Consider the following 25017-nt stretch of genomic DNA (forward strand, 5'->3'; position numbering starts at 1 on the left):
TGGTTTGGTTGAGATTTTTTCATCCTAGAATATAGAGCATTAACTATTAAAATACCAACTTTCTGATCTGAAACTCACCCTCATACAGACATTTTATATATGTTAGATTGTGTGGGCTAATGCCTGATTTCAAGAGCAACTGAACTCAGTCTAAAGCACTTCAGATTTGCTTTMTGCACTGATGCCATTTCAAATTTGACTGCGAGGGAAGCAGTGATGTTCAAGCTTTCATCACTGAGCATATGAAGGCTGTTTSCCTATCTGCACCCTCCCAAATATTCTCTTCAGCCACATACCCCTGAAGCTGATATGAAGGAAAGTTTCTCTCCCAGCAGCCCATTATGATTTCAAAGAGTACAATCATCAACTTGCTCCACTTTGGACTAGCAGATTTTTAGGGAAGGGGTCATCTGCACACCAAAGAGTGTAAGTCATTTGGTTTGTTCCCAGAACTCAGACACTCGGACTGCTTTGAAATAACTGGGAGCTGGAAAAACAGCCAGAATATTTAACATGCAAATGAGTCTAACAAGAATCCTATTTTGTTTTTATAATTCCTGCATTCAGTATAGCTAGAACAAGCAGCTTTCTCAAAACAGGACAAGAGTTTGATCTTTTCTCAGTTGCCTTGTTAAAAGCAGTTATASGCTTCATCTTCCCTAGAATTTATACTCTTTTCCTCATAGCCATTTTCACATCTTATAAAATTAATGAGGTAAAAAGAGCATCTTCTGAGCAAGAATAATAAAAGGCTTCCCTTTCTTTCTTCTTAAGTACATAAAACTTCTTTATTCCCAAGTTTCTATATATATCTGTTCTTTGTGTACAACCTAGAAGATTTGAGTGTGGGAGTTTCCATTTTGGATTGAGTTTATTTGTTTTGGTTTTTTTTTGTAATGAAAGCAAAAACTAAATTGTTTTCTACACTATTATATACAGTGTCTTAATATTCTAATTATGTAAATGCTTGAAATGTTCCCATAGTGAACTAAACACAGAAGCCTCATTACAGCAAGAATTTCTTTAAATGTCAAAATCGCAATCAAAGTAAGAAAATGCATTCTTTGCAMATTGTAGGTAGAAATATGAAAACAGAAATGGGATTTCACCATTGAAACAATGAATCAGCAACAGATGTGCAATGGCATGATTCTCCCATTYTTCTGAGATGTTTAGTTCGATCAGCTTACCATAATGCAGGTGTTATTAAAATAACTGGTCTCCAACAAAATATCAGAACAATAACTTTGTACACAAATTTACAGATACAATAGTAAGAGCCATAATTTGAAAAAAAACCCACCAACTTTATAATTTGTGTTGAAACCTTAGAACAACTTCTTTCTTTGAGTGCAAGATCCCAGACTCAAAGGGCCAGGAGTGCACGTGTGTGCTGGTGGGCATTTGCTCTGCTCACTCATGAACTCAGTAGGTGAGAGCCACACCCAGCCCAGAAGGGGCACAGACACAAGAGCCTGCATTTGGGTTTTGGCATCAGCTGATCAGCTGGCCAKCAATACCAAATCTATGCAGTAAAGCTCAATTCTGAACCTTTCTGCTACACCAAGAGAAAGAACTTTACAGYGCTCTAATAAAAAGTTCCCCAGAATTTCAGGGTTTTTTTTCTTAGTTTAATATAATCTCACAGTATCTCTCTTTCTAGAGACAAACATGATAGCATATTTAAAGAACCCTGATGAAGAATTCAGCAGCTGTTCGTGGTACATTATATGCCCAGCACTTCTGCATCCGAACCAGAAACATAACTGACTGTTCCAGGTTCCTATCACACCCTACAGTTTCCAGCTTTCAGAGCTAACATCTCAAATTCAGTACTTACTGTCTGCACTTCATATGTAACTTTATGCTGCACTTTTGGTTACCCATTTAAAATTTGAAAATACTGAAAGCATTTGCACTTGGAATTGACTCCCCCCTCTCCACCTGTAAATTTCTTTTGAAGACYATTCATCCCAAAGAAGAAATAAAAGAAACATCTGTAGCCTGTTCTTCATCTTCAGATGGCACACAGGCTGGGTGACAGAGGAAAAATAATCAAAGAGTCCTTTATAGGACTTCTGTGGGTGCTTGTGAAGAGAAACAGTGCAGCCCACCACATTAAAAAGCTTGGGAATTCTTTTTCTTCACTAAAAAGGCACAGAGCTTTCCTCTGCAGAACATGCCTTTTCCCAGCTGGGGCTCAGTGCCTGGACCATAGGAATAGCTGTGCTCCAGAGAGGTTTCCAGCAGCCCACGTGCTGCCTCCCAGCACCTCACAACTCGAGGGACAGCAATCTGCAAAACACTTCTCCAACTCTTCTCCCAGAGACTCACCAATAATATTAACAGCACAAGAGGTGTCCAGCAGGAACCAGAGAAAACTAAATTAATCACCTGGGCATAACAGATTCCGTTTATTTTTTCTCAAGGAAGAGCAGAATCACATTCCATGTGAACTGCTATCACATGCAGCTTAAGATAATGACCTCAAACATTCAAGATTAAGACTCTGATCACGCCCCTGATAGTAAATTATTTTTCAAGTACATTTGTTTTTTCCTCTCATCTCGTAAAGCAAGACCTACTGTTGCAGATTTTRTGCTCTACTCATCCTCATTCTCACTTAAGCACCTGCTCTTTTACCACATCATCTGAAGCTGAAGACATCTTAATCCTGTCTGCTCACTTCTCTTTCTCCTGTGGCTAATAGGAAATGATCATTTCAGCTTTGCCTCTCCTTACTCAGCTCAAGCCACCAGCTACCACCCCTATCAAACCCTTGATTRTTCCTATGAAATTTTGCCAGAAAGATCTAACCTCATTCTTCACCGCTTACCATTGCCTTGTTCTCAGCAATTCCACCCTTAAAAAAATCGTATTTGTATGCCTCAATGACCTTTTCCCCCCAAACTTACTTACTCAAAGAAGCAACCAAAAAGCCTTCACAAAAGAGATGCCTTCATTCCACTATTCCTTCCAAACCTACTGCCTTATTTCTGTGAAAACACACTCACAACCTTCTCTGGAGGCCCTCTCTCCTAATGCTGAACTCAGTCCTYTCAYRTTATTTTTTACTGCACTCTGGGTCWTCWGCCACCTTCTGGCATCAGCCACCTTCTGGCATGTCACCTTTGAGCCAGCAATTCTTTCTGGCTGATCGTACCTGAGAGACACAAAAATGCCCCAACTCTTCATTACGTACACCAACTCCATAGTGAAAACTGGYGGAAAACTTTTTAAAAGCTTATTTCTCTGTCATTGCACTTTTCCTTATGTTCCTCCAGAGCCTCCCCTCTTTCATTTAAATGCTACTTCTCACTTTTGAGCCCTTCAATGGCCACAGGCTCTAATATTCAACATTTGCTGTTGGAATGGCGATTTTGATAAGCCAAGTGTGCCAGSCCCTGTCATCCATTTGTTAAATCTGTCAAAGAAGAACACKTTTTATTTCTTMCAGRCAGACCCTTCATGCAGGAAGGGCAYCCTAAACACCTCTAATACCCACTATCTATTTATCAAAGACAAGGAATTGGGATAGGAAGGTGAAGTTATGTTTATTTTGTCAGTCCCTGATATTGCACCCAAGCTGTGGTTAAACTACAGTGCACGTATTATCAGAACAAGACTTGAAAGAAGCATGGTTGCCCAAAAAGAATTTTCTTGYTCCAAAGGCAAAAAGGTATGAGGGCCACACCAGATAGAAGCTGCCTGAACAGAAACTTTGAAAGGACCATGCATGAAGCAATCTGCAGCTCCTTCAAAGTATGGTCCTTAAGATTTCAGAAACTTCTTTCACCACATTTAATTATCTGTGTAAATGTAATTGTAGATTTCAACGTCTTGTTCTTAGCTTTTCTTTTTTTTTCTCTTTTGCTCCACTTCGTTATTTCTTGTGGTTTATTTTGCTATTGCTATCTTTATTCAAATGAATACATGCAAGTAACATGTTTGCATGTAGTAAGATGCAATTTCCTTGGAATGGAATTTCCTTCTTCCCCTGCTCTGCCAAGCACGCAATTCACTAAATCACAGAAACATGGAGCTGGATCACGTCTAGAACATTCATCATAGATGTCTACTGAATTCTAGGGAAGGGCTTCCACAGTTTGTGCTGAGATACCCTTAGAAGTATTTTCTTTATTGTAACATCAGTCACTGAGAGAAAAACAAATTACTTATCTCTTCAGATAACAACTGATCCRTGTCCTGCTCATCACAGCTTTTTTTTGAAAGTCAGTTCTTCCCTCAATATTTTCATCTCAGGGGAAAAAAAAATCCTTCAACCTTTCTTCTCATCAATCACTTTWAAAAATACAYTTCCWCTATYTCTRCTTTTCTTTAACCATTTATCTTCAKSTGTCTGAAAGTTCAGGCCACAGAACTTCACAGGACTTTCACAGGATGTTTCCACAGTAGCAGGCAGAGAACAGTCAATATCCAGGTCCACCCAGTCTCTCCATCCCAGACTGTTCTCTCACTAGATTTCAAAGCACATGAAACACTGGTGATACATTTTTGTTAATGCCAGAAGTGCAGTRTGAAACTGTGGCAAACCTAAACCCCATGCTCATGTACAATTCCCCTGCTTTGCACATCCTTTTAAAAAAGAGAGATGCTACAGAAACAAACGCTTTCCATTKGAAAACAAGAAGCACTAGCTGAAGGAAGCATAAATAGTACCCAGAAATTTATTTTTAAAGAGCAAAAGGAATGTTTACCATATTGAAATGAAAATTCCTTTCTGTTACTGTTTTGTTGTAAGTTTAAAATACCTAAGTCGCTGTGAACCCTTTTCTAAAAGAAAGGCCCTATAAAAAGCCATATATTGCATATATTGTAATTGAAATGCAGTAATTACAGATTATACTACTCTATGATGCAACCAGAAATGTGAAGACTCAATGCGTAATTACAACTGAAGAACATAAATTTATCTACTCTGTCCAAATACAAAGGTAACACTGCAGATCTCCACAATGAAAAGATTTCACAGTCATAGATCAGTTTCTAGTTGGAAGGTAAAAACAAAGCACTGGACAAAGATGAGTACCCAATAATTTCTAWTAAAATAAAACAGAAAGCAAACTTTAATCACAGGAATCTCTGAGTCTTCACTAAGTCTCAAAGCAGCAGCTCAAAGGAACTCTGATGTTCATTTTTCTGGTCTCTCCACAGTTATGAGCAACTCCTTCTCCATCATCCCTCTCATCACCAAAACAACAACTCCACATTTGTTTTCTAATAGCACTAGCCACCACCATCACAATTGTAACTTTTTCCTWTGTAAATCCAAGGAGGCAATGGGCCTGGGCTTCCAAAAGAGCCCCAGCAGGAGCAACAGGCCAGTGGAGTCCTCAGCTCTTGACTGAGCAAAGGATGCCAGTGACAGGACTCTCACAACACAACCATTTGTCAGTCTGGCAAGAGGCATTTTGTCCAGCTTCAGAAAACACTATCTTCTGCTTCTAAGGCTAGAGGGAAGATTGATTATGCCCCACGTCCTTTTTGTTTAGTTCCAGACTAAAATAATAGTGTGCTTTTACTGTCTGAACTTCACCTGTTCTTTGGCTTCCCAAAATCAACTGCAGGTGAACACAGATTCTATAAARCACATTTATGACTCTCTTCCATTGGCAGGAAGATCAATCTTGGAAACATATGAACTTGGCAATAAACACTCAGCAACCGATTTTCCCATTTTCCTTTTTTTAATTCTTCCTCAATGCACTGCAAGACCTCTCTAAACCCATAAAGCAAGACAGCACTGTCAACTCTCAGTTATGTGAAGGTGTTGGAATAATTCTGCTGAGGCTCAAGTGCCAAAGATGAAACACRCAATGAGAGTACAGAGGGGAGAAGTTACTGACACAAATGACTGAAGCAAAAATCAGTGTGTGAGGCGTGGTTACATCTCCCCATATCCATAGCAGGTTTCATCTTCAGCTCAATGGCAGAAAATTAAGGGCTAACAATACACCAGCCTTCAGAGGAAAGGTGTAATGGCTTTGAGGGGACCCCATCTCCTTGTTCCACTCAATGAGGAACGTGCTCCTTTGTGCTCTGCCCAAGAGCTGCCAGGTAAGCATGGTTTCCCCTTAGATCCCGGATTCCTAGCTCAATCCCAGAGCCAGGGAAACTCCTGCCCACAGCTGCACTGGTGTGTTATCCCCCTGCCCAGCCCTCTCTGGAAGGCAGGGATGCCTGGCAGGCTGAGCACTGAATCACACAGCAGTCACTCTCAGATGTGCTGTGGGTGGTCCCGGGTATGCTCAGGATGCCAGGGAAACAYGCTGGAACTGTCAAAACAAGCACCCTATCCTGAATTTGCTGTTAGAGTGGCAGTTCATAGATGATGTTTTTGTGACAAAGTTGTGGCTCAAAACTACAATAAGGAGGAAAAGGGCTCCTTCTTCAGAGCACAACAATATTTTCTAGTCACTTCCAAAGATTCAGCCAGAGCAAAGTGATGCAAGCCCCTTTTTCCTTCWTCTCCTTCAATCCACAATCCTACAGAAAGTAGGGATTTAATTCTAGCCCCTTCAGTTAGGCATGCCTTATTTATAACCCTCTTACCACTCCAATTTAATCTTTTCTTGGAACTGTGCACAGAGTTACAGCAAGTCATGTAACCCACTAATCTCCACAAGGAATGCAGGAATAATAAGTAAATAAATAAGAATGGATTCAGAACAAGCAATGGCCACAAGGTATTTGCAAGGAATTAAACACACCATCATGTTTTCCTACAAGCTGCCTTCACACAATATCTATTTTGGTAGGATTGGAGCTGGATAGYGCAGAACTACAAGTTATTTTTTGTTTGTTTCAACTGATGGGGGATGGATTTTCTTTTCCCCCAAGTTGCAAAGCAGACGGAGAAATGGTAATATTAGAAACCTGACATTTTGCACTCATTCCTGCTTGCATAACCATATGTTTTTATACCAAATGGGATTCCTTTGATGATTATGAAGATCTACTGCTGCGCATGCTTTTACTTAGAGATTTTTCCTATACTCCCAAGACCTAACATCATGCAGAACAGAAGAGCGTCATCCAAGTTCTAGGGCACACTTAATTTGTAACAAGTTCTGAATATCTCCCTCTGTTCTGCTTGCTTTTTTTTCAGGGTAACAAGCAAGTTTCAATGCCAATACACACAAGTTTTAAAACATATGCCAGCTAAAGATAGTCATCTGATCTTTGAARCATTCTTCACATGTAGGCACTGCACTTTCTCAGAAAAAGCAACAGAACTTACCCTCATCTGTAGGGTTGAACCCACAGATATCACAGATACATCGAACCCACTTATTCATCTCCTCCTCGCTGTCTGCTACCAAATAGAAAACTCTGTCTATAGTGTTGATATCAAAAATATAGCTGTTTTCAAACTCCTTTTTGTTGAAYGTTAATCCAGCATCCACTTGTTGACACAAATTTAAGTCAATAATTCGGATAGGCTTCTTGGCATGGTCATTTTTGTAGTATTCCAATACATCCGGATCCCCCGTTAGGCGGCCGCTCCGAAGCACAAACCATCTTCTCTTCCATGCCTGAAAATCGAGGAGAGAAAAAAAAGGGAAAAAAAATTAGGAGGAAGAAATCAGATTTTAAGACTGTTACCTTTTGTGTGTGGTTTCAACCTGTGTTGAGCCAAGTATCAAAAAGTAGTTCAATTATTATTCTAAGAGATTACACACCAGATAGCCACATTTAGCACTACTTAGATATTGTTACAGCAGTGGATGTGAGGATCATTGAATCTGTACTTTAAATTTTATATCTTGGCTTGGTTTATAACAAGTGGATACATAAATTAAATCACTGTTTACAAAATGAGAAAGYGTGAATACAGAAAAGASAAAAGTGGGGTAGTGACCAGGAGRAGARAAAAACAAAGCAAACAGAAAGGRCTTCTGAAGGRRGCTCTCAGAKGCATGGGAAAGACAAAATAAAATACWTCTATAAGTGCTCCATGGTGTTTTGTTTCCAATATCTATTGTTTCAGGCCGATGCATTTAAACTGCATTTTTCACTGATACTCGGCGATAGCGACCTGCATTTAAAGAACAGACAATGCTSACATTGTACACTCGCCTCGATGCTAGGGGAACTCTGCACTCAGAACCTCATCATATTTCTGCAGTRGTACTTCTCACAGAAAAAGAGCAACATTATTATTTTTTGAAACTGTTACAGAGATGGGGATGGAGAGAATGACCAAATGTTRTAATTTTACCACATAAACCCTGTCTTTGGGACGGTACAGAAGAAATGAATTTGATAGTCTGACACTGTGCTTATTATACCAGCCCTCCTGATGCTGCAGAAAGAAGCTGATCTGAGAGAAAAGCAAAAGCAAAATGTCTCATTCTCTAACTAATCCTCAGCTGCCTTCATCCCCTGGGCCTCCATCACCTGCCATAATTCCCGTCAAAGACCTTAACTCAAACCACTCAGCCAAGCTCGGCAAACAGCCATCCTGCTGCTCCCAGCAGCATCTTTATTGCCCCACTTGGCTGTACTTTCAGTTTTTCAGCTCTACCAGCAGTACCACACTGGGAGCTCCTTTATACACCCCAAGGCAGGATAACAGGCACAGCAGAAAAGCCAGACACGCTGCTGCTGCTCACGAGGAGAGCTGGACTGCTTTCACACCCTGAAACCTGCAAGTGGGGAACCATCACTATGCTCCTATTTTTATTCTTACACTTTCCAACAAAGTAGGAGACCAAGGTAAATCAGTGCAGTGGCCAAGCATTGCACCACAGTCTCACACCACGCCCCGAGGCACCCCGCTTTAAACTTCTTCAGGATATTCAAACAAGGTTGTCAGCAAGTCCTTTGGATGACAAAAAAAAAAACCAAACCAAAACAAACAAACAAAGAAAAAAAAAAACCCCAAAAAACTAGCAGAAGAAATGCATACATAAGATAGGTGAGTGCATTTTCCTTTTCCTTCTGGCCAGCCCTGGCTGTGTGCTAACCAAGGAAAGGGATGGAATCAGCAAGGATGCTCCCAAGAAGGGGTCAAGATGTGTGACCTCCTTTAAACACTGGGACAGCAGCTTTGAAAACAAGTTTCCTGCTATGTATTAGGGAAAGATTCAGAGACATTTTTGTGAGGCACGAGAGTGCTTCCAYTTCATTTTTTGTAGCTGCCACCTTCACACAAGCTATTGGAAGGAGGACATAAAGGACAAAGAGCAAGAACTGCACTGCCATCTCCCAGCTCTGAACGAGCGCCGTCGGCTTTGCCCCAGAGACTCACAAAACCCTCATTGTCAAGTGGGCATGCCTTCTTGGGGTATCACGCTTAGAAAGCTATTATGAAAAGATAATACAGAAAACAGGAGAGAGGGAAAAATGCCAGACRGCTTAATTAAGGCTTGTGATCCATTCTCCAACTACCAAAGCTCTAGAAGTTTTTTGATTTTAAGATAATGTCTACATTTTACAAAAGAGTTGTGTTTATTGTAGTTCTGAATAACAGCATCTCTCTTTAAATGCTGAGCTGTGTGAATCAAGTCAAAGTCTCAAGTAACTATTTCCATGGCAGCARTAAGTTTAACTGGGTGAACAATTAAAATGTGGAAGATGTAAGAGATGAAACACCTTCCATTTAGATTTCAAATGTGAGTATATTTTAGAAGCACAGCTGGATAAGCACCATTTAACAGTGACCCAAAAACATTAGCAGAGTTTGTTTTGTTTCCTGTTTCCAAATCAAGTGACAACTTAGATGCTGGGATAACAGGAAACTTCAGTAGCAGAGTCTCTCTCTCTCCAGGCAAGGCTGATCACAGATAACTRCTACAAACTGCATCAGAAACAAGCTTTATCTTTAACCTCAGCCTCCATCACTCAGATGAAATTTTCAAAGTAGAAATCAGGAGGAAAGAGATTAGAGATAGGAGAGGGACAAGAGCAACTGAGCAGCACGATGCGTTTTGTCTCATGATTTATGCGACAACAAAGCAACCATGCAAAAACGCCCCCCATCAACTCTGTATCAACCAGGCATGCCTCTTCTAAAGTTTATTTCCAGAACTGTGTTAGGGAGTGAAAGGTTCTCAGCAATACTGGCAATTTCTGTCAAGCACTAATGAGTAAATAGGGCCCCCTAAAACTGGGGAAAACCAACCAGCTAAAAAAGAGTTTCCTTTCAGCCCTTAAGGCTACAAAACAGCAACTATAAAGCATTTAAAACATTGAATTTAGCCTGCTAGCACCTGCTACTATTTTTGAAGGGTTTTCACATAGTGCATATGCGAACATTTATTTCAGTCCTATAGTGAGTCATACTCTCGGAAACTGGCACAGATTATATTCAAAAACAAAAGCAATTCCATAAACTACACACTAATAAGGCAGATACAAAGGTTCTCTGGATTACAGTACAAAGCACAATTTAGCAGCAGAATAAAGCTTAAAGCTAGACAAGCGAACTGACATCAGCACCCTTGCTAATCATAGTACAAAAGCGCCTCTATACTTTGTCAAAGTGCAAAATGAGCTCACATAAATCACTCTTTGTTATTTGAAAATATCTGGGATTCTTAAAGCTTGATCTATTTTTAACATTTCAGTATTTGTCACTGCAACGAAAGCTGTGCACTGCCCCGCTGAAGTACAGAATAGGGTGTTAYTTGTGTTATATGTGCAAGGAAGAGCTTCTTCAGCAACAGCTTTCCAAAGAGAAATCTCTGAAAGAGAGTGCACATGTGCAAATAGGTATTTATGCAAGTTTTATATTTTGCTTTTTTTGGGGGCATTTTTGTTTGAAAATTTTGTGTTTTCTCTTACACAAGAGCATGTTACAAAGTATTTCTCATAATCCTTCAAAAAGACCCAACCAATTTACATCACAGGTAAGTTAAAGGTACCAATTATTTAYCTGTCACATAACTGATGTTATCAGCCATACATCACCAAACACTGGTTTTCTGCACTAAAAGTCAGCTGCTTTAAGTTTGAGAAGCTGAAAAAATAGCCAGTATGCAATTTAAATGTTTTGTACAAGTTATTTAATTCTGGGAAGAAACTGGAGCAAAYAAAGATCTTTTTTTAAATGAAAGATTTACTGAAATGTATAAAATGCGTTATTTATACAATTAGGGTTTTAAAAAATATAATTATACTAGCACTTAGTCACTAAACACTRTTTGCAGAGCAAATACCTAATTCAGAAGAAAAAACGGCTCCTCTTATGAGCGTGGTAAGGCAAACATCACGGCAATCAGGTTCACCAAAAGCCCAAGCAGGCTTCAAAAATCATTACAAAACACAGCTTAACAAGTTTTGCTGCTTTTGTCTCGGACTGAGASAGGCCTTGTGTGCCTTGTTTTCTCCTCAGGGCCACAGAGCGTATCAGCTGGTCGAACACAGGACACCACCGYGCCTGCCAAACATTGTCCTGCTTCTGTCATGAGACTGTCCTATCATGGGACCATCATAACTATAGAAACCAGCTTGTTTGCCTGCTTTKGAGGGAGGCTGAAATGCGACAAGCTGCTCACCCACAGAGCATCAAATGATCAAAGGAACAGTGGAATTCTGTGTTTTTTTCACACAGCATTTTGAATAGGTTGCAAAGCAAAACCAAGGCATTCCTACAATTARGGGTTTATTTTTCACTAAGGTATATGCAAACTGCTGATTTGAATGTGAATGAATGAGCTAAAAAATTGGCAGAAAGCATCATGCAGCAGTGTTAGGGTATAGTTGTTTTTAGGCTTTTTATAAACTACTGTAGCTAAAGTTGTATGCAGTACACAGAATTTGCAATATATTCTACTTAGAAGACGTGTATCTCTTGAAGAAGTTGTAGCTTACTCCCCTTAGTCTTTACATTTATGGATTATTTTTCCCTTCCCTCTCCTCCTATACACTCGAGATGTACCTCATCCAGCTGCTGGCTGTAGTTCAAAGACATAGGAAATAGGGGATACATGTATAAATGGAAAGGGAAAGGAAGGAGGAAGGGGCAGGAAAGAGCAGATAATTCATATTTTTAAAAGGATTTAACCTCCCATTTAGATCCCCTTAAGCTGTTTCTCAAGAGGCCGAAATGATTACATGACATGTTTAAATAAAAGCTTAGAAATGTTGAATCAAAGACAGCTCTTTCTGGTTTTTGCAGATTTTGCCCTCACCTGGCCAAGTAACTGCTTACTGGTAAACTGATCAATTGTCCTTCTAGAGTTTCCTAACTATTATTTCCAGCATTCTAAGGTTGCTTAGAGCTGATTTTCCTCTTCAAGCACATTTGCCACCATTTTTCTCCTGGGTAGCATCCAGTCAAGAAAATCTTTCAAAACTGCTGAGCACTGACCAAGCTGAAGAAGGTATCACTTACACCCCATTCCAGTAACAATGCTAATAAATATTTCTCCATGTATGACCCAAGAAAAAAATTACAAATCTCAGGCCTTCCTTCTCCTTGCTCAAGTGTGCAGACATTTGTGCTTAGGTTTGCATCTCTGTGCTCAAAGAGTACTTAAAAAAGAGCACTTTTGGCAYCCTTGGCATCCTCCTTTCTCAGAGACATCAACTAAGATGTGGCAGAAACAAGTGACTTATCCAAGGGCACAAGGAAGGATCCCAAAAAAACCCCTGGAATTTCATAAATGCACAACAAAACACTTCATTGCTCCAAAAGAACTTAGGAAGTAAACAGAAGGCAGAACATGAACCAGAGAAAAGCAGGAACAGCAAAAGACACAGCCTGAGGTGACTTCATAATGCTCTCATGGACATTTAAATCCTAAAGCTACTATTGAGMATTTTTCAATTGCCTGCTGGGATCAAGGTTTAATTTTCTTTATGCTTTTTGCTCCCATCTATTTCATCTATTCCTCTTTCTCTACTTATTTTTCAGTGCAAAGTTTAAAGAACAGTGAAATTGGTACACATCTTTGACAAACAACCAGAAGGATMCCAAACAGAAACTGAGCATTTCTGCTTATTTTTGCCTCCACATTTCAGTGTCCAGGTATCCCAGCCACTGCAGGAGACAAACACACCTCTGGCACAGCTTCACTGACTCGTGCATTAGACCCAGAAGAAGCCCAAACAAAACGAAAATAAAAGTGTTCCTTCACACTGTGCTCCTTTTTAAATCCTTTTTGTGGTCAGCACAGGCCAGTGACAGCTATGACCGAGGAGCTTCATCCCACCAGGCATGTACTSGGGAGCACTGCTGGGAAGTAGCAGRAAGAGGTYACCTTAGGTAATGATACTTCGAGTGCAGGACTAAACTTTTTCCACTTGCTGCTCTTCCGGCTTGCAGGACTTATTCCAGCATGATGAAATTGCAAAATTTCAAATGTTTTCCCTAAGAAATTATCACTTGTAGACTTCCATATGGATATATATATATATATGTATATCTATATTTTCCATCTAGATTTCTCTGCTTAGGGGTGCTTTAAGGAAAACATCTTCCATAAATCTTTTTAAACCTTTTTGGCTGATTTGGTTTGTGGGGTTTTTTTTTTTTGGTTTTTTTTTTTTTTGTAATGGGTTTCTTTTTTAAAGGCCATATCATGAGCACCAGGAACTGAAGAATATGTAATTACTAATTACTTCTGAAACCCTTGTCACAACACCAACTGGCAATTGCCATCCTCTTCCCTAAAAAGCACGCCCTTTATTTTTTTAAATGTAAGACAGAACAACTAAACTGAGCACAAAAACCTCAAAGCATGTTTAGAGTCTTAATAATGTACAGCAGAAACTGCAATTCCATGATTTGACAATAATCCAAACATTCTGCTTTGAGTAGTGTTAAATACTGAGAAGCATAAACAGACTGCTGGAAAACAAACAAATGTGATAYGAGGAAAATACTGAATATGTTACGACTTTCTTTAAATACTTAAGACTTGTTTTCCAGGAAGCACCATCTTTTCTCACTGAGCAAAATAAGGAAAAAACAGTCTCAGTGGAAGTTTCCACTCTCCTGGCCATCATCCTGATCATCTGTTCCGAATACACACAAGGCCAAATTTCCTGTTTTCAAACCATTGTCACCATATTCTAGTCTTGCGCTGTCGATTCTAACTTTAGCTTGTTAAATAAACAAAACACTGAAAATACAGCAGAACAATACTTGCACACACATTTACTGTGAGCTCTGTTTCATAACTGATGTTTCAGCATGTGAATTAGTCTCCTAGCATTAATTAAGGCGCCAAAAGAGGTGCAAAATAAAATGCAGACAGTGTAGCAGAAACTGCTGCTTTACTTTGTTAATCTGAAACTAACTGAATATCTTCATAATTCTCTTCATTTTGCATAGAAATTCTTCTTTTTTTCTTGCCTTTTGCATTTTTTTTTACAGTTATGCAGCTGGGTCTGTATCATCTAATTCACATTGAATTGATCCTTATTACAACTGGTTCCAATAAAAATTTTCCACCAATATGCCAGAAATTTTCTAATGGCAAGCACGAACTGATTCCTGCACACCAGAGAATTATCACCATCACTTTACCAAAGGAGAACCTATTCAGAGCTACACAGAGCATTAAAGCAGAGCCCTGAAGCAGCACCAGGACCTGAGCCCTCATTTCGCTGTCTCCAAGCCAGGACCAGTGACCAGACCATCTCCCCATATTCCTACATCCTCCAATCCAATTAAAATGCCGTAAAAGTTCCACTGGTCCTTATCTCTTGCAAACCCACCTTTTCAATTCTGGTTGTTCTCTTTCACCACCCATCCTGTGTGGCCAAGACATAACTCCCAGGAATTTCCAGGAACTCGTTTCCCACCACTGATACGAGCTTTGCCATCTCCTCTYGCTGCTCCATCTCGCTGCTTTGTCAGCAATGAAGATCCAACCCTGTCACGGCATGAGGTTTGCCATGGCACAAGGAGAAGTTTTGCTGCAGGTCCCTTACTCACACATCTACATGGTCTTTGGTCTGCTGCCCTGTTTCCCAGAATATTTCCAAAATTTGGTCATTTCCTCTCTGATTGTGAGCATGCTCTCATCATCCCCTCTCTAGTCTTTCCCATATCCATCCTATCTGAACACTGCCAGGAGAATCTCCCTTCTCTCATTCTGATTACATCATCTTCTGTTTTAAAATTCTCCATTTATTGACTTGCTTAATTGCTCTTTTGGGCCTCTTTTCCTATTTTTAGGCTTTTTTCTACTTAGAAAGATCCGTGTTCTTACTTGACTCTCTCCCTCTTGCAAGTTACCTCCTCTTACTTTTTGCTTTACCATCAATACCAGATCTGACTGATTTTCTTTTCTCTCCTGTATCTCTCATCTTTCTTTTGAAGGCTTCCTGAACCAATAAGCAAGGGCATGACATCTCCTTCCTTCAGATTTCTTCTAAAGATCAGCCTCTTTGACAGTGCTTGTGATCACCCAACCATATCACAATCTGGCTTTGAATCACATGGATTTATTTAAGAAATGATGTTTTTGTGTATTCACCAGACAAAGGTTTGTTTGTTGGGTTGTTTTATTTTTTTTAAAGTTGCTCCAGCCTTTTCATCAGCTTTTAATTAGAAGTCACTTCTCCCCACAAGTCTTAATCTAAGAAAGCAAAACATTCGGGGTAGGTTCTGCCCTGGTTTTGGAAGTCTCTGTATGTTGCTTATCACAGGGATTACTACTGTGCTGACAGGACCCCCTTAACACGACAAGGCAGAGAAGACACCAGCCATGCTGCTTGACTGGAATTCCACTGAGGAATTCCACTGAGTTCATGGATGCAGGCTGCATGAAAGTGAAACCCAGAAAAATAAAAAATTTAGTATTTATAAAGACGTGACAAATTCAAAGCTGAAAAGTCAAGCCTGCACCCCACTGATATCAACAGCTGCTCCCCCACCAATGGCTGGGGATTAAATATTTCACCACATATTTTTGTCTAGTCATTCCTCATTTCCTAGGAGGACAATCATTTTGAAGTGSTGTTTGTAACAAGCTGGGGAAAAATTCCCATTTTTCCGGATCAAAAGCCCAGTCTTTCTCGTAATATTTGGTACAAACTGAGTTTTATTTTTTTCCTTCTTACTYGGCTGTGCAGATATCTATCTTCATTATCTGTGAAAGACCGACGTGCAAGGGAAAGGAAGACAGGATGCCAGAATCTTGTAAAAACATGCAATTCCTAACAGGAATTTGGATCCTCCAAAGGACACTGCAGTTGCAATGACCATACAACAGATCTTGCTTCACTGCTTCACGTTTGGATCACTCAAGCATGGTCATTTTGCAAACAACATAAGAGATTTCCACAGATGACAAGAGGCCAAGYATTCTGCACATCATCTCTTCAACAAAATATTCATAGGCTTAAATCCTRTGCTTTGTATTCCCTACAAAAGAAAGGGGATTTGAGCTACAGAAGCAGCAATTGCTCCAGCTTCAATAGGGAATGACGAATTAAGGGGGATTTAGCAATGAATYAAGGATGATGGTACAAAGGTACCCCATAATTTCTACAGTTTGCCTCCAAAGTATCCAACCTTGTTTAACCTACCAGTTGCATTAAGGAAGCTCATACACATCCATTAACACACAGTGAGTCTCCAACGACAATTCAGTCTCAGCATAAATTCAGATTATGTTTTAAATAATCCCCACAAATGAAACTTAGGACATGTTGACACTCCATCCTTACCCATTCCTYGTGAGAGCAAAGATGTGCAGCCACTGACATCTTTGCAAATCAAGAATGTGCAGACCAAAGCAGGAGCCCCTTTTGCAAATGAGTCAGCCACTACTCCAGCAATGAAAGGACTGATACTTACTCAAGCCATTTTCCTCAGGCACAGCAAAGGGAAAGCTAAAGGAAACCCATTATTCTGCCAAAGCTCTACAGGGAGAATCAGCACAGTAGTCTGTACATACTCTGAGGCATTGCGTGATATTCTCATTCATATACAAGGTGTAAGAAATTCCTTATTTGTATATAATCTTCATATAACAAAGGGGAAGAGTTGGGAATGGCAATCTGCATTTTAACACTAAAATTATCAACTTTTCCATTACAAATCACCACAYCTGAAATGTGCATGTGCAGAGGTGGTAGGGAGAGCTGCTGAGAAAAGCAAAGATAAATTTAAAAATCAGCATTGTGTCTGATAAAYACATTCTCACTTTCCAAGGCTGAAAATATTTACCAGTTAGGCTCCAGCAGAGTTTTTTTTCTGAGCAGAACTGATCTGAAGAACTCCAGAAAAAAAAATTGAAAATAAACAAGCACAAAGTCAAAATTCTTTGCAAGACATTATGATATATAAACTCCTTTTGCTATGCTCCTCCATCCTGAGATTCTATTGTAGCAAAAATACTGATTTTCCAAAAATGCAAACAATACTTTCAGCTTCAAATAACTCCCTGGCAGCACCAAAATGGTTAAGAAATTCAGAAACAAYGACATGACATACCAACAGCAAATTCAGCTACATACCAGGATACTTGAAAATTAAGATGCTTCAATAAAATTACTTGGATTAGCTTACAAAGAACTCCTCTAGCTCTCATCAGCTCACATAAAAAAGTTTTCTGCTCCTTCCTGGGCTGTAACAGTACTCTTGTGCCATATATTATTAGGATGAACAGCTTTGCAAAATGCAACCACCAAAACCAATTCACACCCGTGTGAGCAGCCAAGGAATTACAGACAGCCCTTCAAAGACAGCACAAATACGAAAATAAACTGCATCTTTTAGAGGGTTCTATTAATGTAAAATTAATTAAACACCTACACGTGCCTGCARTGTACTGAAGTGATACATAACAGACATCACAGAGCTTCTACTTGCACTTCATGGCATAAAATCTTCCTTTTTTGTTTTTTGAGCTAGTAATATGAGTGAACAAAAAGGTAGAGAGGTTTAGGCTCTTGCTTCAGAAACAGAATTTACTGAGCCAATTTGTAAATCAAAATGAAAGCTCTTCTTGAGCAAAAAACATTTTTCAAGCACGAAGATAACATTCTTTAAGGAAGCCCCTGTTTACTCACTCCAATTCATTTTCCACATACCTAAATTACAAAGCAGAAAAGTAAACAACATCAAGAACACAGTTTTTTCCTAGTTTACCTCTTCAAGTCTTCAGAAAATTTAAGCAATGTCCTGGCCATTTCTGTAGTTGTGTCTACCCCAAAATAAGCAAAGCTTTCTTTTTCCTGCCGGCTTCCCACCTCACTCTACACCACCCTATCCTCATAACCTTTGACCAACAGGAAGCAGACACAATGGACTGAAAATAACAGCAATTGTAAGATTTCGAATGATTTAATACATGAGGGGTGGGCTTAAGACTTGAAAAACTTCCCTTGCTTTGGTTTTTCAACAGTTGGTTAAAACATGTAATCTACATGGACTTAAAATGTTTGCTCAAAATCCAAGGTTAAATGAGGCTAAAAACTGTGAAACTTTTATTAGACACTATTAAGGGCTCAGAGGTATAAATTCTTGCATATGTTGAGATTTTGTGTTTAAATCACAATCATTAGGCTGCTATATACAAAAAACTTAGTTTCCCAGCAGTGTGAGCAGTAGCAGTAGAAGTTTCTTACAACACTAAATAAAAATATTTTTAAAGAAAGTCTTATGTGAGCTTTAAGATCAGAAATAGGTATATGTCCCAGAGAATAAAAAAAGATTCTTATAAGAAATGCAAGGGTCCATTTAAACACTGCAGTTAAAGCTTTAAAAAACCATGGKGATGGAAAGTCACAGATCAGTTTGCTGATGCAAAAAGGATTTTTGCTAACTCTAAGTAGCTGAGATGCACTTTGTGGTGCAGAAGAAAAGATCTTTATCTCCTACTCGCATAAAAGCCCAAGCAATGATTCCATATATATCTTCATTAACAGTAAAAAATTCATACGCTTTAAAAATGCACCAACAGCTTGGCATGAACACTGGAGGGTTACAGACTCCAAAGTCCAAATAGGCAATTACAGCATTTCTGTTTATTAGTTTTAATGCCTTTTGCCTTGCACCCCAAGTACCTGCTGATTGTTATTTTGCAAAGCCACAATCAGGGCCCAGGTTCCTCCTCTGTGGTTCYACCACAACACACACAGCAAGAAGAGCTTGGGCAAGGACTCACCTCTTGTACGAGAGCTACCCTGTGTTTTCTGGAGAAACTTTTACTGGAGAAACTTTTCTTTCTGGAGAAAGGAAGGGGCAGGGCGTGGGATAAAGAGTCAGTGTCATTTTTACACAGACTCCTGCTCCTGAGCACAAGATGGCCAACCTCAAGGTTCTCCCGCAATCACAGAGGCTGGTGACATCCTCTGCCTTGCAAAAGCCCAGCAAAATTTCAAGCTACGATTTTTACAATGGAATAGTTACAAGCATGCTGAAATACAAGGTCAGAACAATTTTCCAACGTTATTAATGTTCCAACATAATTCTGAGTATGTTTGCTACCCCATGCACACGTTTCATCAAGTGCTCACAGCACCTCTATTGCACATTAGGCACTGCTCCATTTCAGAGGCATTTTAATCAYGGAATTACAACAGAAACGTTCTTTTCTTGGCAGGGGAAGCTCAGGCACTGCATTTCTGAGGGATAATACTGGATCTACCGTGTCACTGCAGCGTCTCATGAAGGTCTGCTAGAGCTCAAAATAACTGCAGAGAAGCCCCTCACAGCCCTCGGTATCCAACAACAACTCCCAAACACCAAACATTCAAGCAGCACACGAGCAAGCTGCTGGGCACAGCAGCACAGGGCACCACTGACACGCTGCAAGAGTGCCTTGGAGCACAAACATTTCCACCAGGAATGTAAATTCGAGGTCCTCAGCCAGCCTGCAGTTTAAGAGTCCCTTGAAACCACTCTGTCTGCTAATAGGATCCTCCTCTTCCCCTCCCCCATGTTAAGACACAACTTGATGCCATCACACCAAGGAATAACAGAGAAAGGATATCCTGCCTAGATTTTCCATTATACGGATCAAATCATCAATTCAGAGAGGTCTTTGCTTCCACATGGGATAAAAAGAAGATGCTTCCAACTGATAAACCCTGAGAGGAAGCAAGGTTGGCTCCACGACTATTTTTAAGCAGTTAGCATTCACACAATGGCCTAAAATTAATGGCCAACCCCCAGGGTCCATGAAACGTTCATTAAAAATAAAATGAAAGTTAAAAATTAGGCTGTTAGTATGTTTGAGAGGGAAAAAGGAAAAACAAAAGAACGAGAAGGTGACAGGTATAATTATGCTTCTTCCCAGTCTCACCTTGAATTCAGTTTGGTTGCTAAGTTTAAGTAAGTGAAAAGATAGGAAGCTTTATGTCATTTTCTCTAAAATTGAAGCATTTCCTTCAACAAGTGCTGGGAGAAGTCTTTCTTCAACAGCCTTGTCATTTTGACTAATACTCTTTTGCTCTAAGTATCATATGACAAAAAGTAAGTAAACAGAGGAAAATAAAAATATCTTTATGTAGCTGTCTTATGAAAGGAGTAATTTGTTTCTTAGCCCTCATTTCCAAGGCCAGCATGCACAGCTGCACTGCAGCTCCAGCTGAACAGCTCCCCACATCTCACCACCTACCAGACAAAGGGCATTTAGTTTACCAAATGTTTCACATTTAGCCCAGTTAAAAGCATCCCACATCTAAGCTTGATAAGAAAAGTCATGCTTTGTGCATCTGGACAGAGGATGACTACAAACATCTTTGGTATAATCTAAGGATAAATAAGTGGCATAATTTCTACATTAAATTCACTAAAAATGCATTGTCATGTCAGGCATTTCTCTGGATAAAGGACAAGATGAGGCAAAAGGCCGTTTAAGATCATCCTTGTAATCTAGGAAATGCCMACAAACTCAAGACATTTTAAATATCACCATTCATCTCCACCTTTTACTGCTAAGAAGGATTTCTTGTTTTAAGCATTTATCCTTGCGGAGGTTGTTGTTCTTGTTCTTTTTAATAACACCATCCTTCTGATGAGTAACTAAGAGATTCATGGAAAACAAAAATTTCTGATCTCACCACAAACTAATCCCCTCCTCCTCTGTGCACTCGATAAAATGTGAACAATTAGCCTGCTGTTTGCTCAGTACAGTAAGATTGTTCATTTCTTCATTTGTATCAGATCACAGCACAGAATAGAGAAAAACATTAGAAATACATTAAAGAAGAAAGAGCTACCATTAAACTACCAACACTGCTCTGAGAATTTAAACCCCATCACATTTTTATTATCTCTTAAGTGATCTTGAGCAGATTCAAGTGTTACAGTCCCTTTACCTCATCTGGTTTGCAAAACATTTTTATGTTTTGACGTGAAAAGCAAGCACTGCATTATCCAACTGTTTTTTCCACATGTTTTTGTGAGAGTTTCTTAATTAGTTTCATTCACTATAAAAATGTTTAATTTTTAACTTACAGGCAGGAAAGGAACTCTAAAACTGGACTCCTTGTTACTTTATTTGTTGTCTTATACACCTAAACGACATCTACTGTGTTTACTGACTGGAAGCTCTTACCATTGCCAGCACTTCAGGAACAATGTGACTGTGGAAAGGGAAAAACATGTTTTTCTACATTTTGTTTGTCATCTAACAGAATTATAAGGTACGCATGCAGAAGTTTCAAAATATTTTCAATAGCGGATAACCTCAAATGGACAAAACAACCAATTCATCAGGTATGTTATCTCAACTCCTAGCTTAACCCTTCTCATTCTGGAGCCACTTAGGAGCAATAATGACTGCCAGTTTTGCTACAGCACTGGTCATTTTTCAATATTGTGACACTGAAAAAGTGTATTCTATTTGTAATGATGACCGTTTTTTGGTCCTTAAAATGGAAAGAGCTTTGAGACAACAGCAAGAGGCATGGAATCAGAAACAAGACTTAATTTTGAACAGTATCTTGTACAAGATTTTCCCCCTCTTCAACACATATATCCCAACATTATTTATATGAATCCAGTAAGACATTCAGCTGATTTGATGGYTTAAATTTGAACATGTTGTTTTGCCTCTGCTGCAAGTATCTTCCTCCCAGAAARCTGCAGAGCCAAAGCTGCTTATTCACAGCTTGAATCATGAGAGAAGAACTAAGACCAGTAATAACAATGTCAAACCAGAATTTTGGAAGTCACTGATGCAGTGTGACTRTATCTTCACTGTCACCAACTGCACRGGAAGACACTGCCAATGTCACTTCACTTGTGCTGCTGCTGTCAGCTCCAGCCCCATGCCAGGCAGAYGCCACTTYACTGGAGCCACCCCATGGTTTGAGAGAATGTTTTATGCTCAACAGGCAGAGAGGTCAAAGGCTGAGTGAACAGAAACCAAAGAATTGTTGCTTTGGGTAACAGCCTGATGTGCCAGATTGGCCAAAACATCCATTCTTACACTCAAATTTAAAAATTTTTCTGAGAAAATAAGACAGATCCTAGCAGATTGGGCAAGTCAACTTAGATTTTACTGAAGCAAAATGACACCATCACCCAGTGAAGTTCAGAAGATTCTGAGGATGGGATGATGGGATGATATAGCCAGAGTGTTTAGGTTCAAAAACAAATTTTAAAACATGAGGCCCACGGCATGTGAATAGTACAAACATTGCTAGAACTGCTCACATCAGCTACTAATGGACACAATCCAAACTGTTTCAATCCACAGGAAAATTACTTTGGCGATCAAAGTCACTGAATCAAAGTAACAACAAAAATCTGCACTTATATTCATGTCTTGGCACCTTAACCAAAACATGCTGATCAATCAATTTGTTAGTCGCTTCATGACTAATAAATAAGCATAACAAATGTTTATGGTATGCTTTCTTACAGCTCTGCTCAAATACTGTAATAAAAGGCACAGTTTAATGGTTCACAGTTTAATGTTTGCTATATTATAAATACGTGGCAGGGACAGATGACTTTCTGCAACACCTTGTGCCTGAACTATTCATACAAATTAACATCTTCAGCCTGACAGAATGGGATGCAGCTTGGGGCAGAAGCTACAGCTGAACTTCTTTTAGCATTTAAAAGAGGTACATCACATTGACAGAATTGACAAAATTCCCACAGAACGTAAGAGAAGTTTCAGCGATTTTATCACACACAACAGAAATGAGCTGGCAGGGTAGAGAGGCATATACAAATGACTGCTTTCTCTTTGATTCACAATATTTAGATTGTTATTTCCAGCCCAGGTTAAACAAATTGGTGTTATGATACTATTGTTAGGCTGCATGTATAAACACACTTATGCACTTTTGGAGGCAGGCCAGCCAGCTCAGCAAACACATCACAAAAGAAACAGCAAAAGAGGTAGAGCATGAGCTGTGCTCTGGTTCACCCACCAGGCTGTTATGGGAGGTGGGAAGGAAGAAAACAGCACAGAACAGTGAAGCAAAATATGTTGTGAACACACTATTTTAGGAAATGTGGAAAGTTTCTTAAAAAAAAAAAAAAAAAAAAAAAAAAAGAAGGCTCAAGGGTTTGTTCATGCTCAGCAAAATAACTCCTTTTTCAATCACCTGCCTTAACCCAAGGCAAAAGAAACAAAGAAACACTGGATATAGATCTCTTACAGTGAAAGGAAAATTGGTGGSCAAAGCACAAATTACCATGAGCAAAATTTTAGCCAGTAGAAAAAAAAAAATGTTTTCTCTAAGAACAAAGAATAAGGACCAAATCCACTTTCTGGATTTCTCATTGCACTCTTTAGGGAGGAGAGTKCAGTCTGACGCCCCTCTCTTCTGCAACAGCTCAGGCACTTGACTCCAATTCTCCACTCTACCCAACATTTAACTAAAAAATGATATTAATTTTTTTTTCCTCATTTCAAGGAGAGGTGTTTGGAGACAGGTCATTTAAGTCTATTTTCCAGGGCGCTCAGTTTAGGGACATGGAGTTGAAACAACTACCTCTAAATCAAGAGAGAGGATGGATTTTTCAGCCATTACAACCAGCCTATATAAGCAGAAAAAMAGTTATAACTTTTAAACAAGAAAGGCAGACTAACAAATACAATCACCGATTAATCTCCCCGGCTCACATTCTGCTTATCCATTCCAGCAGCCAACAGGGCTGAGATGCCACCCCAGGAGCTCATTTTCTAGGCATGCCCAACAAGCAGAAAGAAGAAAGCTGCATGAAGAAGTAAATCCAGCACCTCATTCCCTTTGGAAAAGGCCTTGTGAGGTTTCTCATTTGTGATTCGCTCTCCTTCGTTCACAGGAGACGCACTGGAAAGAGTAAACTGGGTTGCACTCATACCAACAAAGGAGGTTTCTATTCTTACAATCAAAACACTTGCCTTGTTTCATAGAAATACTCCATAATTTTATATTCTATTCAGAGGAACAGGTCCTTCATTGGCAAAACACAGCTGCAAAACAAGGTCTGGCTTTGCCCTTAAAGTAAAAAGTAACTGCAAAGCAGTGTCAGCAACAGTAGCCCCAAACATTTTCAGGAAGCATCAGGACTTGACCAAGATTTCCAAAAAAAGAGATCTTGAGATAATTCATACTTGAGGGCAAGATAAAGTTGAAATGAAAAATATTTTCAAAACTATACATAGCAGATTCTGTAAGAGTTAATTCACTTCGGTCTACAATACAGAAAGATAACTACAGAAAAAACCACTTCATGAACAGTTCAAAAGTCTTTTTAAAATGCAAAAATTTAGAACACTTGTCAATTAATATATTTTCTTAAGTATTTGTATTTGAGGATACTTTACTTGATTTTGCATGTAAATTATTGGCCTGCCTCTTATTTGCCTATCACTGATAGCCAGTATAACCCTGGATTTCAAAACCAATCACCAGACGACATCTCCTGTCATAAAGCTATGCCACTTTTACAAAGCCAGTAAGATCAAACCTGAAAACTCGATGTGTATTTGTTCTGTGGATCAAAATCCACACCATACTGGTGTAYATAACCTGTTACTAATTTGTACAAGTTTGTGAATTTACTTTTTGTCAAATACACAGGAAAGAATATTCTCCTCACAGTGCGTGTATTGCCCCACTCCTTCACACATTGTA

At 39.3% G+C, this 25017-nt stretch overlaps 1 protein-coding gene across 3 annotated transcripts in view; it reads right to left on the reverse strand.

The window, feature by feature from the left end:
• Window positions 1-25017, reverse strand: part of GAB1 (GRB2 associated binding protein 1) — a 99051-nt gene that overhangs the window by 34893 nt on the left and 39141 nt on the right. For all 3 annotated transcript variants that reach the window (XM_057375942.1, XM_057375940.1, XM_057375941.1), the window contains exon 2: window positions 7262-7556. In XM_057375942.1, coding sequence (XP_057231925.1) covers window positions 7262-7556 — 295 coding nt within the window. The remainder of the gene's footprint in view (window positions 1-7261; window positions 7557-25017) is intronic.

Source organism: Malurus melanocephalus, unplaced genomic scaffold, assembly GCF_030028575.1.
Source record: "Malurus melanocephalus ecotype Western Australia unplaced genomic scaffold, MMel_1.1 scaffold_265, whole genome shotgun sequence".
NCBI classification, from domain to species: domain Eukaryota; kingdom Metazoa; phylum Chordata; class Aves; order Passeriformes; family Maluridae; genus Malurus; species Malurus melanocephalus.